Below are 15,077 nucleotides of genomic sequence, written 5' to 3'. Positions count from 1 at the left end.
AAAGTTTGGGGACCCCTGTTCTAGAGAGGTCACCCTACTTGCCCCTGTGTCACCTGCAGAGCCTCCCTTTGGACATCACAGCCCTGGTATCAGGCGTTTGAGCTGTTTTCCCACGACCACAGCCAGCTTGGATGGGCCCAGAGTCCAGGCACATATGCTCTTCCCGAGCAGGCCTTTGTAAAACAGCTAGAGTTTGGGCTCAAGTGGGGACAGGAAGACAGAAGAGATGAGAAGTGTCTGGAAAAGGAATCACATTCCTGCCTCTGACTATGTGGGGACAGACCAGCCAGGCTGACTGAAGGAGCCCTCCTGGCCCCGCCCCCAAAGAGCATTTAATAAACAGAGAAGGACTGAACAACACACTTTATTAGAAACGCTCTTCATTCACCAAATTCACATTAAAGTGGGGGGAGGCAGTGCCATCTGGGGCTCTGGGATTCCACTGCTGTGACAAATTCCAGTTAAAAATGAGTCTGGGCAGAGAGCATCAGAAACACACGACAGATGCCCAACAGAGGTGGTGGCAGCAGCAGGGAGAGGACCAGGCTCGGAGTGGGCAGAGAAGGGGCCTCCCACATCCACCCTTCCTGTGACAAGGCTGCCCTCTCTGGCCCCAAGCTGATAAATAAACAGCACATCACACACACACATCTGAAACAGAAACAAACTCGTACAAGTCTCCTAAAGTGAAAAAATAATTCACTCAGATAAAGCTTTGTGGCAACCAGGCTGCCTCCTGAGTGGACAGCTGCCCAGAAACCATCAGCACCCCGGAAGGCTCCTCGGGCCGTCCACTAGGGTGCGCAATGCCCACATCCCCCCATTAGCACCTTTGGACTGAGTACTGCCCTCACTCACCACACTTCATTTTAAAATGCAACTGCTACTTAAAATAATAATAACAATAAAAAACCCTCTCTGTCCCTGGGGTGAACTAGTGAGACTCAGCTTCCCTGAATAGAGGTGCCCGGGGCAAACAGGGGACAGGGTCAGCGGTGGGTGGGGAAGGAGGCGTGTGACAGGGGAAGTAAACGACTTTCAAAGAGGTAAGCTGGAAGGCAGCTCAACACTGCTCTGTCCACTTGCCGGTTCTGCCAGTGGGCATCCCTTTCAAAGGGGCAAAGTCCTAAAGTATCTCGACATCCGACATCCGCTGCCCTGACAAAGAGTGGGTGCCCAGAGGGGACCACAGCAAGCTGTTCTCATCATTCATTATTCAGAGGCAATTTTCTTCCCCGCCTGGCAGATGTTCCCCTGGCCCCATCTGTGCCAGACACACAATAGAAAGTCTCCTGTCCCAATGTTTTATTCATTCTCTTGAATATGGTAACAGATTCTCTGATCAATACCGGTGGCTGCTGCGTCCTGGTTGGCAGGCAGGACCTCCTTCCCGCAGAGGTCCTGGGTTCTTTATTGTTTTCCAGGTGTCGGGACTTGGGAGAGCTGCTTCTAAAGCAGCCAATTCTGTTGGCAACAGACATTCATTTTTAAAGTTGGGAACACGCCTTGGTCCTTCAAAGAACTAAAAGTTGTGGGGGACCGGGAAGAGGAAAAAGACCCCTTTCTGAATGTTCTGTGTGGCCATGAAATGAAAGGCCGGGCCAGCAGAATTGCCCATTGCTGCCCACCAGCGCCCCCAACCGGGCTTACTGGTACTGCAGATAGTTTTTGAGAGACTGAGGCAGAGGCAGGGAGCCGATGTCCCGCAGGCGCTGGCGGCCCAAGGCCAAGCGAATAGATCTCCGGCACAGGTCCATCAGTGGCAGGGGCTCGGCTGCAAAAAGAGGGAAGCAGGTTAGAGTCTCGCCAGCGCTTTCCCCACACCTTCTCCCCACCCATCTGCCCGGTGCACACGGCCAGCCCACCAGATCCTCTGAGCTGCCTTTCAGGGCTCAGGGCTCCTCCTCTGAGAAGCCTACTCAGGTTATATTAGCTGAAGGCTTAGAGCAGTGTTCCTCAAACTGTGGGCTGCAACTGAGTAGACTTTTATTTTTTATTTATTTTTTTAAAATATTTTATTTATTGATTTTTTTTAGAGAGAGAGGAGTGAGAGAGAGAGACAGAGAGAGAGAGAGAAGGGGGAGGAGCAGGAAGCATCAACTCCCATATGTGCCTTGACCAGGCAAGCCCAAGGTTTCGAACCGGCGACCTCAGTGTTCCAGGTCGACGCTTTATCCCACTGCGCCACCACAGGTCAGGCCTGAGTAGACTTTTAAAATGGTGAAATCAATGCAGGGGGTGACCAGCAATTAATAAATAAATAAATAAATAAATAAATAAGGCCCTGGCCAGTTGGCTCAGCAGTAGAGCGTGGGCCCAGCATGTGGAAGTTCCTGGTTCGATTCCTGGTCAAAGCACACAGAAGCAACCATCTGGTTCTCCTCCCTCCCCATCTTCCTTCTTTCTCTTTCTCTTTCTCTCTTCTCCTCCTGCAGCCATGGCTCAAATGGTTTGAGCAATTTGGCCCTGGGCGCTGAGGATGACTCCATTCCTCACCTCAGGCCCTAAATAGTGCTATTGCTGAGCAATAAAGCAACATCCCAGATGGGCAGAGCATCCCTGGGTAGGGGCTTGCTGGGTGGATCTCAGTCAGGGCACATGCAGGAGTCTGTCTCTCTGCCTCTCCACTTCTCACTTAATTAAATAAAAGAAAGAAAGAAAAAGACTGAAAATAAAGAGTAATGCCCTTAGCAAGGGTAAGTACATATTTTCCCATGAAAGTTTTGTCTCTGATGCAGGTGTCTAGTGTGTCTCAATGAAAAAATACTGCTCTCTCACTATAGGTCTTGATAGAAATGAAAATACCTGATGTAGGAGAATATAAAGGGGGCTTCTTCCTAGAAACAGGTTAAGATGGGGAGGCTGTTTTAAATATCTTTGAACCCTCTATAGCCTCCTTTGATGGTCAGCAGAGAGCTGCATTTTTTTCTAATACTCAGCTCTGGAAAAACATTAATAAATTAACATTCACAGAACCTCTGGATATAGGATTGAACCTAACAAAGTTCATTGCAGACACACTTATTAAGCTCTTATTTTCTTCCAGGCCCTCTGACTGAACCCAGGGTACAGAGATAACTAAGCCAAGGCCAGGTGCATCCCTGGAAGTGGAGAAAGGCAAGTGGTCTGGGAATTTAAATAGCTAATTAGAATAGAGGGTAGTATACGTTATGTAGTAATTTGTAAATGTACAAGGACAGGCACCCAGAAGTTCCTGTATGGAAAGGCCATTTGAAAGCTTCAAAGAGGGCCCTGACCCATTGGCTCAGTGGTAAAGTGTTGGCCCGGTAAGTAGAAGTCCCGGGTTCAATTCCCAGTCAGGGCACACAGAAGAAGTGACCATCTGCTTCTCCCTCCTCCTCCCCCTCCTCCTCCCCCTCCTCCTCCTCTTCCTGTACCCCTCCGTCTCCTGTACCCAACTCCCTGCTCTCTCTCTCTCTCTCTTCCCCCTCCCCTGGCCATGGCTGTAAGTTTTGAGCAAAGTTGGCCCCGGGTGCTGAGGATGGCTCCATGGCCTCACTTCAGGCACTAAAATAGTTCATTTGCCAAGCAATGGAGCAGCAGCCCAGACGGCAGAACACCCTCTGATAGGGGGCTTGTGGGTGGATCCCAGTTGGGGTGCATGCGGAGTTTGTCTCTGCCTCCCACTTCTCACTTTAAAAAAAAGCTTTGAAGAGAGGACACAAATGGGGTTTTAAAGCGTGAATATGAGTTTTATGTGATGTGAGTTGGGAAAGGTTTTTGAGGAAGATAGAACAGGCCCAGGCATAGAGGTATAAAACAGACTGTGAGGTCTGGAGGGAGAGTAAGGGCGGTCAGCAGGATCAGGACGAAGATGACTGCGGTTACATGTTGCCTCGTACAGCTCGCACGGCCCAGTCTCCTCAAGCCTACAGGAACACGCTGGAGGCCTAAGGCTGCGTCCCAACACTTGTGTGTGTGTGTGGCAACAGAACAAGTGATAGTTAAAAAGCTTTCTATAATGTGCTAAGACGTAATAAAACTCTAAGTGATAAGTACTAACACAGAGTTGTGATAGGAATAATACTACAAGGGAAAGGATGGTGGTCAAGAATGTGTTTTATAGGCATTTTCATTCACTGGTGGTGTGAGGTTAGATAAGAAGAGACATTAGAATTAAAGCCGGATTTGGCGGTGCACCGGAAGCTATGCACGAGTGTATCCAGCTCTCCTTCACCTGAGGCTCGTCCACACGGCAGTGTAGCTGCACGGAGTGTCAGTGGTGTAAACACTTTCACCTCTGTATCCTCTTTCGGTCCTCATACAAACCCTTGCAGTTGGCCAGGGAAACCTGGGCATCCCCTCTTTTTAGGCCCAGGAAGCAGATCACTCATCCCCAGTCACATGGTCATATGGCCACTGGGCCTAGGCTAGTACTTGACACCCTCCTCAAGGCACCCCTCCGTCTCCTGTACCCAACTCCCTGCCCTCCATTTGACTCTGACCCAAGCTCGGCACTACCCCCCATCATGCCTCTGCAAATCCTTGTCCTCTCCCACCCAACCCAAATCCTCCCATCTTTGACCCTGCTGGAAGCTGAGCTCCCTGCTGCAAGCTTTCGTGATCTCTATTTAGCTCCTATAGCACTAGTGCTCACCGCTGTACCTGTACCGCTGCATGTGGGGGAGACAGAAACCAATATTCCTCATTTAATGAGCGACTCTTAGTTACCTACCACTTAAAATGAAGGATGAAAGAATTGTAGCTACTCTTTATTGAAGGCTTATTATGTGGCCAAGCTCTTTCTTTGTATCAATTCATGTGAATGCAGATAACAAACTACCTCTTGGGGTAGGAATTATTATTATTATTATTATTATCCTCATTTTAAGGAGGAGGAAACTAAAACATGGAGAGGGTAAATCACTTGCGCAAGGACATACAGCTGGTAAGTGGCAGAGCCAGGAGTTAAACCTAGGCAGCTGAAAGCTGGAACCTGTCTTAGATCTAAACCACATTTACTGAGCATCTTTCTGTCCCCAAGCTCTGCGAGGCTTGTCTCATTTAGATACGATCAGGCCTACTTTAGTCCACACACAGGCTCTTATTCTGTTTCTCACCACTTTCCAGCTCACCATTCCCCTCTGCTGCCATGAGTCTGCACCCACCTCAGCGGGCCACCCTGAAATGAGAAGCCTTTCTGCTCCACACGCACCCATTTCACCGTGGACACACATGGTCACAATCCCACCCTCACGTTCTCTGGGCCGCCCTGAAATGAGAAGCCTTTCTGCTCCACACGCACCCATTTCACCATGGACACACATGGTCACAATCCCACCCTCACGTTCTCTGGGCCGCGCCAGACCCTACTTCCTCTGGCACAGACGGCTGGGATCTCCGGGACTTTGGAGGCCCCTATTTTCAGCTCCAGCTCTGCCACCTGTAAGTTTGTGCCTTTGTGAAGGTTCCTCTGAGCCCTTGTTTCCCCATCTGTAAAACGGAGCAACAATTTGCAGGTCTGTGGAAAGGATTAGAGAAAATGACAGGTGACAGTGCCTTGCCCAGGACACAATATAGCGGGAGCTCAGGAAACTTGGTCCCTGTTCACACACTGCCCTGAGTACCACCGAGACCGGAAGTGCCCTCTTCCTCCATTCAGACAAACACAGCAAGGATCTTCAGTTTTACTCATTTAACAATGAAATTAGTTACAAGGAGACTGTGAACTTCCTAAAGGTCATGACCCGACTCATCTGTCTTAGGCCCCACAGTCCTCAGTCTGAACCGGTTACTGGGGGATGACCCAGTGATCATCTATTAAATGAATGAACGGACTTGCTGCTTCAGGGCATCTCTTCTATAGCTGTTGGAAGCTATTGAAATAAATTGCTCTTACCGGGAGGGCAGTCTTCCTGTCCAAGCTCCCTCCTCTCCTCTCCTGTAAATTCCCTGGGAACAGGGCAGGTTTTAATTCACAAGAGTCTTGTGGTGAGAGTTAAATGAGTTAGAAAGTATAAAGTTCTTAGCACAGTATCCAGCATCTAGCAGGTGTTCAATAAACACCACTTCTAGCTACTCTCTTCACAGCCAGGCATCTGTTTGGTCATACCTAGTAAAGAAGAGCTCGGGAGTACTCTTAACAGGATAGGATTTGGCTGGCAGACAAGCAGTTCTCTCTCTGATGAGAGACCAGGCTTGCACTTTTTATCAGGAAAATACTGAGCTGTTAAAGTTTGCTAATCATTGTCAAAGCTTATGAGCTTTCATAATAACTAACACTCTAGATACATACTAGGTCCTCAATGCCCCAAAGCAGAGCCTTGTCAGCAAACCCAGCTCCATGTGTGTTCCCTGCCTAATAAGGAGTTGAACAGAGGAGAGAGCACCTTTTATATTCACTCCTCTGCAGTCACTGAAATCAATCCACAGCCCAAATTCCAGAAGAAGAGAGAAAAAAGGGTCTGGAGTTCAGAGCACATTTTTAGATCTCAATGTGAAATATCAGCCATCTCTCCTATTTCTGGTGACCGCATGGCAATCCCATAGTGCACAGAGAAAGCCCTTGAAGCTGAGCAACTTCCAGAGCTCTGAGGATGCCCAGTGGTGGCTGGGGCCACCCCTTCAACTCCTCCTTACCCGCCTTCACTTTGGAACTTCTTAGAACCATCAAATGTCATTAGAAATAATCACCCAGGTGGGAAGAGAAACAGAATTTTCCAGCACAGGACCCACTCTCAGGAATGTCTTCTGATGAAAGATAAAATTAAAAGGAATGTTGTTTGCAAAAGTGAATATCCAAATGGCCAATAAATACATAAAAATGTGCTCAACTTCCTGAATCATCAAAGATGTAGAAATCAACAATATAATGAAAACAAGACAATAGAAAACGTTGGTGAAGATGTGTAGCAACTGGGACTCTCATAATGCTGCAGGCTGGCCGGTCAATCGGAATGCCCACTTGGGAAGACTGGAGGCATCTCCGAGAGCTGAGCGTATGGCTGGCAGCTTCACTCCTGGGCATACACATGTTCACCAAAATGCACGTATATGAATGCTCATGGAGGCACCCGACTGCAAACAACAATTTTACTATCCACCGACAGTGGGATGTCTAATATACTATGCATCTTCACAGAGGCAAATACTAACCTGCCATGAAAAAGAAAAAACCACAAATACAAGCAAAAACATGGGTGAGTAGCTCAAACATCATTTTGCATGAAAGAACAGTACATTTGTGTGACTTCATCTGTACTGAGTTCAGACACACAGGGGGATGAAGTTAGGGCAGAGGTGGCAGTGGGGGAACAGGATTAGAAGGGGGCACGGGGGAGCTCCCAGGGACTGGTGATGTTCTGCTCCTTGACTTGATTTCTGGCTCTACCAGTGTGTTCGGTTTGTAAAAGTCATCAAGCTTACTCACCTGACATCTGTACGTTTTCTGCATACATACAAAAAACAAATTTACATTAAAAACAATTAGTGACTGAGTCAGGAGTGCTCCGTTCAGCTCCCTGCTGGGTGGGCGCAGATACAACATGAGTCAGTGGGGGCAAAATTATGGGGGGGGGAGACTGGCTTGGAATCCCAGCTCCTGCTCCCCTCCCCCAACCAGTGGGCCTTCTCATCTGTGAAGTGAGGATAGCAACACCTCCATCACGCACTGTGATGGTGGTATGACACAGCACGCCCCTTTCCTTACAGGCATCCTCTTATTTCAGGCCATCAGTCCAAGAGGTACTGTTAAAAATAGTAATAATTTACTTATTGTGGTTCTAAAAATGCCACAGTACGTCATCCCAATTGTCAACAATGCTATGCCGTGGACGAAGATTTACTGGAGCCAGGGCTGGATGCCTGGTTCTGTGCTAAAAATATTACAAGGCAATCACTTCCAAAGTTCCCCAGTGACCCGTATTTTCCATGATTCTCCATCACAGATCCTCTGCACGATCCCGAGTAAGCCACAGAGCTCCCAGGATTCTGCTTTGCTGTCAGTAAAATGGGGGAGTTAGCTATCTGGTTACAGTGGTCTATGTCTGTGACGTCAATGAGGAGAGATCTTGGCATGGGGGTTGGTAGTGTCAGCTGCGTCCCTGGGCCCCTCGAAGTCACATGTGTCACCATCCTACCTTATCCTGCATTTATATTTTGAAAAAAAAAAAAAAAAGATCAACATTTTAAGGTCAGGAGGTGGAATTCTTCTGTAACAGTTCTAGATGATGGTCAACAGATGGGAGGAAGGTTTGAGTGACAGACCTGAAACCTGAACTTAGGTAGACCTGGGCACTGTTTTTTGTTTTCAGGAAAAGAGATGAGAAGACACACATATGGGCAAGAACGTACACACTCAGATGCCAGGCACAGGGCTAATCATCCATCCACAGCCTACGGCTCTGGTGTCCCAGGACAGAACTGCCTGCATGCTGCCGGTCCCCTCCTCGGGAGGCTGCTTCAGCTAGAACATCGTTCCGTGTCCTGCCTGCCAGGAGCCTGCCTCCTCTTTCAGGACCCGAATCAAGTGGTGCCTCTCGCCCGGTGACTTGGCTCCTCTGCCCTCTGGGTATGCACCTGACAGATGTCAATACATTTATTTAATTATGCAAATGGGTGGATGTATCATTTCCTGCTCACTTCTAAAATAGAGCATCCCTGTACCTGTTGGCCCTGTCGTGGCCAACATAAACCTCAGCTCACATCTAGAAAGTATTTGGAATCTGGGGTTTTCTCCCAGCAAGCTTCACCACTTCCCCAGCAAAAAGGGTGGTGATGGCAGCTGGGACACAAGCAGCATAAACTCTCTGCCAACAAGAGTCATTGGCACAGATGGTACCCAGAGCCCATGTCTTTGAATGGTCAGTGCTGAGGTTCAGTGGAGAATCTGAATGCAGCATGAGGAGCCCTCCACCACTGCAGAGGTGGCCACGGTGGTACTCGGAATAGGAAGACAATGAAGTGCCAGAGGGTCTGGCTGCCCACCAGCTCCTTGACCCAGTGCCCAACAGGAAAATGTGTCCAGTAAAATATTCTCACCCATAGATTTCATAGTACTTCCAGAAAAAGGAAAGTTACAGTGCTGCAGATCGAACAGTAGCTATATTTTCAGCTGTTCAGAGGCTCTGAAAGAAGAGCGTCTATCCATCCAGTTGGAAAGTTACTCAAGGAGATACTCCAGCAAAATAAAAAAGGAACCCAGAAAAGAGGGAGAGTACATGGAAGTCAGAAGTGAAGGAAGGTAGAATGAATGATAGTAAGGTCCATTAGGCCTTGATGCTTGGACAAGCGTCCTTGCTGTGGCCTTCACCTCTCTAAAGTACCCCCCTCCTCTCTCTCTCTCTCACACACACACACACACACACACACACTGCTCTGTGTCTCTTTACCTCTGACCCCAGCCCTCAGCTTCCCCACTACTCTAATCTTCCATTGTGCCCATTGGGATAGCTGCTCCACATACAGAAAACTGTACCTCAATTTCTCTGAGAGCTCCCCCCACCTCCCACCTTACAGAACCGCAGTCTCCCCCAGACACCACTGCCTTTCCACCTTCTCTGGGCTGTGTGTGCTCCCAGGGCTGGGCTCGCTAGCTTGTGGCACATGCCAGGTGGGCTTTCTGAGGGAAGCGGGGCAGGATTCCCTGCTCCCTTTTGCTACACACAAAGAACCTCCACCCGTTTGTGAGAAATCCTAGCTCGCTCAGTCCTCTCCCCTCCCTGTTGCTCTTACCTACTGCTCTCTGGTTTGTCGGCACTCTGGTCCCCTCTCCACCCAAACCTGCTCTGTCCCCCAAGACAGAACCTTCCACAGGCACATCCTTCTCATCACTCAGGTTCCTTGGTTTCAGATTCCTGTCTCCTCTTCAGGGACACTCTCCTCCACCAAGTGACCCACACCCTGGGCCACACCATGGGCGCCAACATCACCCCCAAATGCCCATTCTAGTACCTTAGTCTCTGACCACCAGGTCAGCCACCCCCTATGTGATCATATTTCCCCTCATAGAAACCTCTAGACTTCAGAGTCCTCTCTTTTTGCTCAGCCCATCAGCATTCCTTTTTGTCAACTTCCCTCTTCACCCAGCTGAATGATTCATTCCTCCCAGGGACAAAGGGCACGGGGGCAGGCAGGCACCACAGCGTGGCCAGTGAGTGGCTAGGGGCGCAGGTGGGGACCGGACAATAAAGTGGGACCAGCAGCCTCCTGAGTTCAGTTAGCTCTGCTCAGTGCCATTTTGGGGCCTCCTCCCCTGGACCGGCCATACAGCTGAGTGAGTGGCTGAGAGGAGCCGGCACCCCCAGGCTTCGGCCAGCCTTGGCCACCAGCTGGCAGTGTGGCCTTCCTTCCTTCTCAAGGCCTCAGAGCCTATCAGCGTGGCAAGTGGCTTAGCAGGAAGGTTCCGGTCCTTTCCACCAGCTGATGCTTGGTGGGACAAAACTCACACTGAATCCTGGCAGGGGCAGGACTTTGACTAGACCCAATCAGATTAGGTTAAAACGCCCATGAAAGAGTACATGGCAAGGCTAGTGAGGTCTCTGAGATACATGTTAGGCGAGCCTTGGAAACCCAGGACTGTGGCTCCCAAGTTTGTGGCACAGGCCAGGTAGGCTTCCTGGAGGAGGTGGTGCTGAGTCAGGCCCAAGGGGCTGGTTGGCTATAACCTGGCTGCTCAGAGGCCATACTCAGCTTTACCAAGTGAGGCTAATTTTTGCCACAGGCTTACATCAGCATTGTCAAAACAACAAGGGACCTGAATCCCTCATCAGAGGGCTTTCTGCCCATGGGCATTCTCTGCCCCACTGGCCAAGCTCTCATCAGGGCTGGAGCTGCCTGTTGGCTCACTGCTCCTGTACCCTGGTCTTGCCGAAGCCAGGTGGGGATGCCCAATGCCCTCCAAACTGCGAGAAGGAATGAATGGTTCCAGGCAAGCCCTGGGGGCTCAGCACTCCCTGTGGATCTGTGGCCTCAGACCCTGTTGGGCCTCCTGGACCTCTAAGCAGATGCCATCTGGTGAAACCTCCATGTGTCTGGGTTGGGGAGGAGTGGAGAGATAGGGGAGAAGGTCTTGCCCAGCCTCTGAGAGCCCAGGCTGGGGTGTATGGAGCTGTACTGGAGATGAGTCCTAGCTCAGCTGCCACCAAGGCCAAGGCCGGTGTCTTCCAGCAGCAAGCTTAAGCTACCTTTCACTGGCCCAGTCCGCACAGGAGGAAATCAAAGCGTGCCGAGCATCACTGTTCTGACTACAGCCTCCTCAGGTAGGGTTTGGAGGGATACCAGAACTCCAATGTCAGTGTTTGGACTCTGAGGATTGAGTCCTGCCCACTTGGTGCTCGTCACATACGCATATATTTATCACACTTCTATTTCCCAACTTGGTCTGTAGGACCTGAGCAGGGAGCTGGGCACAGAGCCTCCGGGGCTACAGACAGGACAAGGAGACCAACTAAAGGATGGAACACCAAGGGGTCTGGGTTTAAGAGGGGCTGTAAGAGGAGCTGTGAGAGCCAGGAAGAGGGGGCCCCAACCCGGCCTGCGGTGCCCAGAGCAGCTTCCTGGAGGAAGCTGCCGCTGAGAGATGTTTTGGAGGATGAGTAAGACTTCATTCTACTGAGGTACGGTAAGAAGAATGCTTACTGGCCCAAAAGGCTTATCTTTAAGATGTGTTCAAAGAATCTCTCTTGTGTAGCATGGGACAAGTTCTTAGTTTTCTCAGATGACACTTTGAGGAAACAACAATCAATTGTTGGGGAAAATCTAGTCTGCTTAAAAAAAAAAAAAAAGTCAGTGATCTCATCTCCCTGGAAACCAAGGCTGTACTAGGTACCTTAGCCAAGTGCTGTGTGGGTGCACAGGAGCGTCCAGGGCTGAGTTCACACCATGCAACAATCTGTGCATCCTTGATGTCCTGTGTATCACTCTTCAAATGAAAGTACTTCTAAAGAAGTACATCTGCCTTTCCACTTGCATATCCTAGAATTCTAACCAGAATGGTCAGTATTGGTATTCCTGAAGCCCATGACAGTTTTGTTCTGGAGGGAAGCTAAAATGACTCTATATACCTCAGTGTGTACTCAGTGCTTACTATTACCCAAGTGAGGGATGTTGTCACACCAGCCTGCACCCTGGCTCCAGCCTGGGGCCCCAGTGAGCTAGCTATCAAAGTGTGGTCTGTGGACCAAGAGCTTCAGCTTGGCTTAGGAGCCAGTTGGAAATGCATGTCTTGGGCCCCACCCAGACTGACAGCATCAGAACCAGCATTTTCCATTTCCTTTTTCTTAACCAGATGGTGCCCAAGGTCCCTTCAGTCTAGTGCCATTAAGGGAGACGGGTCCAGCCCTGGCCAGTCCCTCCTCCAGAGCCCATGTTCATGGCAGAGTGGACAGGGGCCAGGTGACTCATCCCATCAGGGCAGTCTTTCTTTCAGTGTCCAGATCTTCCACAGATTCCGCAGTTTCCGGGAAGAGGTCCCCTTCCCGGAACCTGGACACCCTGGACCCTGGACCTGTGTAGCCAGATTGGAGCGTGGCTAATAGCTGAGCCCGTCTCTGCTCTTTACAAGCCTCTCCCTTGAGTGGAGCCTCTCCTCTTCCTCCAGATCCTGGTTATAGAAGATGGGTGAGGTCACCTTAAGGAGGTCTGGGGCCCTAATGAGAGCTTCTGAAGTAGAACCAGCATTTTAACGAGATCCCCAGTGACCCCAATACCATTCTGCAGACCTGCTCTGTGGGGTGCTCATACACCCCACCCCGCAGACCTGCTCTGTGGGGTGCTCATACACCCCGACACCCCGCAGCGACACCAGGTGCTTCCGGCTCCTCCTCTCCACTGTGCTTCTCCAATGGGCTCCCTTTCCTGGGACTGAGTCCCAGGTTCCTAAACCTGGTCCTTCAAACGCACTCATTGTGCTCCACCTTTGTCCTCCGAAGCTGCCCCACCCTTAAGCCCCTCCGTGTCCACCTCCTGAACATCTGCCGTGTCCTGACTCTATCTTCACACTAAGCTGATCACCTCTTGACTCCACCAGGAAAAGCAGCCTCCTGGGGGTCGCCGCGCCTCCCCCTCCCGGTCCAGCACAGCTCACAGCCACGGCCAGGGGGGCCTCCTCCTGTCGTCAGAGGCCTCTGAGCGGGTCTCATCCCTATGGTGACGGAGGAGGCTACGGAACAACCCATCTGGAAGTATCCCGTCGTGCTGTCAGACAGCACCGTCTAATTTTCGGGTCAGGAAATTAGGCTGGGTGCTATGGAATCCTTGCCAGTTGTTGGTGTTGTCTTCGCCCCATGCAGACTTCAGGCTCCCACAGGCTGGCACTGGCTTTGTCCTGGAGGGCCAGCCCCTACGGCTCTACTTTGGACATCATGGGCGCTTGGTCAGGGCGAACAAGCAGCCAGGGTCTCGGAGAGGGGTGGCAGCTCCATCGAGCCTCCCACTCTACAAAGGCAACTGCAGCTAAAGAACCCCCCAGCAAGGTCCTGGCAGCCAGAGGGAATGAGACACACACTGCGCCAACTCCTCAGTCTGATGGGAGAGTGCTCCCGGCTCAGCTGAAAAATTTCCCAGAAAATCTGACTGTTCTCAGTTTGGAGCCCAGCCCGGAGAGCTGCACAGCGGCTGGGGACCCTGCGCTTGAAGAGGTCAGCCCCCGCCACACAGGGAGAACCTCATGGAGGGGCGTCCAGCTGGCATGCACCCTCCTTCCCCACGTCCCTGGAGGCTTTCTCAGCTACTGCCGCCGTGCGCACGACCTGGCTACCCGCACAGATACTGAAGGACACTCACTGGACCTGGGGAACAGGATGGAGCACTACAATCTTTCAAAGACAGGTGACACTCCTCCCACCCAGGGCAGGGTCCGGCCCTCACAGAGGGGCCCTGTTCCTCATGTGCATCTGCTCCTACAGAAGAATGAGGAGAGTGGGGTGGCAGGACCTGCCTACCAGACAGCAAGCAAAGTTAAAGCCACAGCAACGAACAGTGTGCTGTTGGCACAGGAATAGACACACTAGACCATTCTAGAACAACTAAACAGGGCATTGTTTAGACCAGGGGTCCCCAAACTTTTTACATAGGAGGCCAGTTCTCTGTCCCTCAGACCGTTGGAGGGCCAGAGTATAAAAAAACTATGAACAAATCCCTATGCACACTGCACATATCTTATTTTTAAGTAAAAAAAACAAAACGGGAACAAATACAATATTTAAAATAAAGAACAAGTAAATTTAAATCAACAAACTGACCAGTATTTCAATGGGAACTATGCTCCTCTCACTGACCACCAATGAAAGAGGTGCCCCTTCCAGAAGTGCGGTGGGGGCTGGATAAATGGCCTCAGGGGGCTGCATTTGGCCCGCGGGCCGTAGTTTGGGGACCCCTGGTTTAGACACACATCTATATGTGGAAATTCTATAAGGAAAAAAACAAAGGAAAGGTAAACACAAAATTCAGGAATGCTTGTCTTGAGGCAGAGGGTGGGGGTGGGCAGGGATGAGCCAGGAAGCGGCACAGAGATGCCTGATTGCCCGTGTCTCTCCTTGGGGCGGGTGGAGGAGTCATGGTGGCATTAAATTATAAAGAAGGAAACACATAAATAAGCAGATTAGAATGAACGGGGCTACGCACGGAACCAACGGTGAGAGTGTATTACAACTAAGGGTTATGTTTAGTCCGATTCTATGTATCAGAGGTTCAGTTAAAAAGAGAGGGAGAGAGAAGGAGTGAGCGAGAAAGTTATGAGTTGATCTCAATGTGGCTCAAATAAGAGCTCGGCCAGAAGATGAATTAAATTCTCATTAATAACTAGTAATGTTGGCCCTGGCCGGTTGGCTCAGTAGTAGAGCGTCGGCCTGGAGTGCAGAAGTCCCAGGTTCGATTCCCGGCCAGGGCACACAGGAGAAGCACCCATCTGCTTCTCCACCCCTCCCCCTCTCCTTCCTCTCTGTCTCTCTCTTCCCCTCCCGTAGCCGAGGCTCCACTAGAGCAAAGATGGCTCGGGCGCTGGGGATGGCTCCTCGGCCTCTGCCCCAGGCACTAGAGTGGCTCTGGTCGCAGCAGAGCGACGCCCCGGAGGGGCAGAGCATCGTCCCCTGGTGGGCAGAGCGTCACCCCCTGGTGGG

At 50.7% G+C, this 15,077-nt stretch overlaps 1 protein-coding gene across 1 annotated transcript in view; it reads right to left on the bottom strand.

Annotated features, from left to right (window-relative positions):
- Positions 1–358: 358 nt before the first annotated feature.
- The window catches only part of SPSB4 (splA/ryanodine receptor domain and SOCS box containing 4), an 82,729-nt gene continuing 68,010 nt past the window's right edge, over positions 359–15,077 (bottom strand). Inside the window, exon 3 of the mRNA XM_066244913.1 lies at positions 359–1,774. Within this exon, the coding sequence (XP_066101010.1) occupies positions 1,647–1,774 (128 nt within the window). The 3' untranslated portion in view covers positions 359–1,646. The remainder of the gene's footprint in view (positions 1,775–15,077) is intronic.

This window comes from Saccopteryx bilineata, chromosome 10, assembly GCF_036850765.1.
Source record: "Saccopteryx bilineata isolate mSacBil1 chromosome 10, mSacBil1_pri_phased_curated, whole genome shotgun sequence".
NCBI classification, from domain to species: domain Eukaryota; kingdom Metazoa; phylum Chordata; class Mammalia; order Chiroptera; family Emballonuridae; genus Saccopteryx; species Saccopteryx bilineata.
This window is presented reverse-complemented; position numbering and strand designations above follow the sequence as displayed.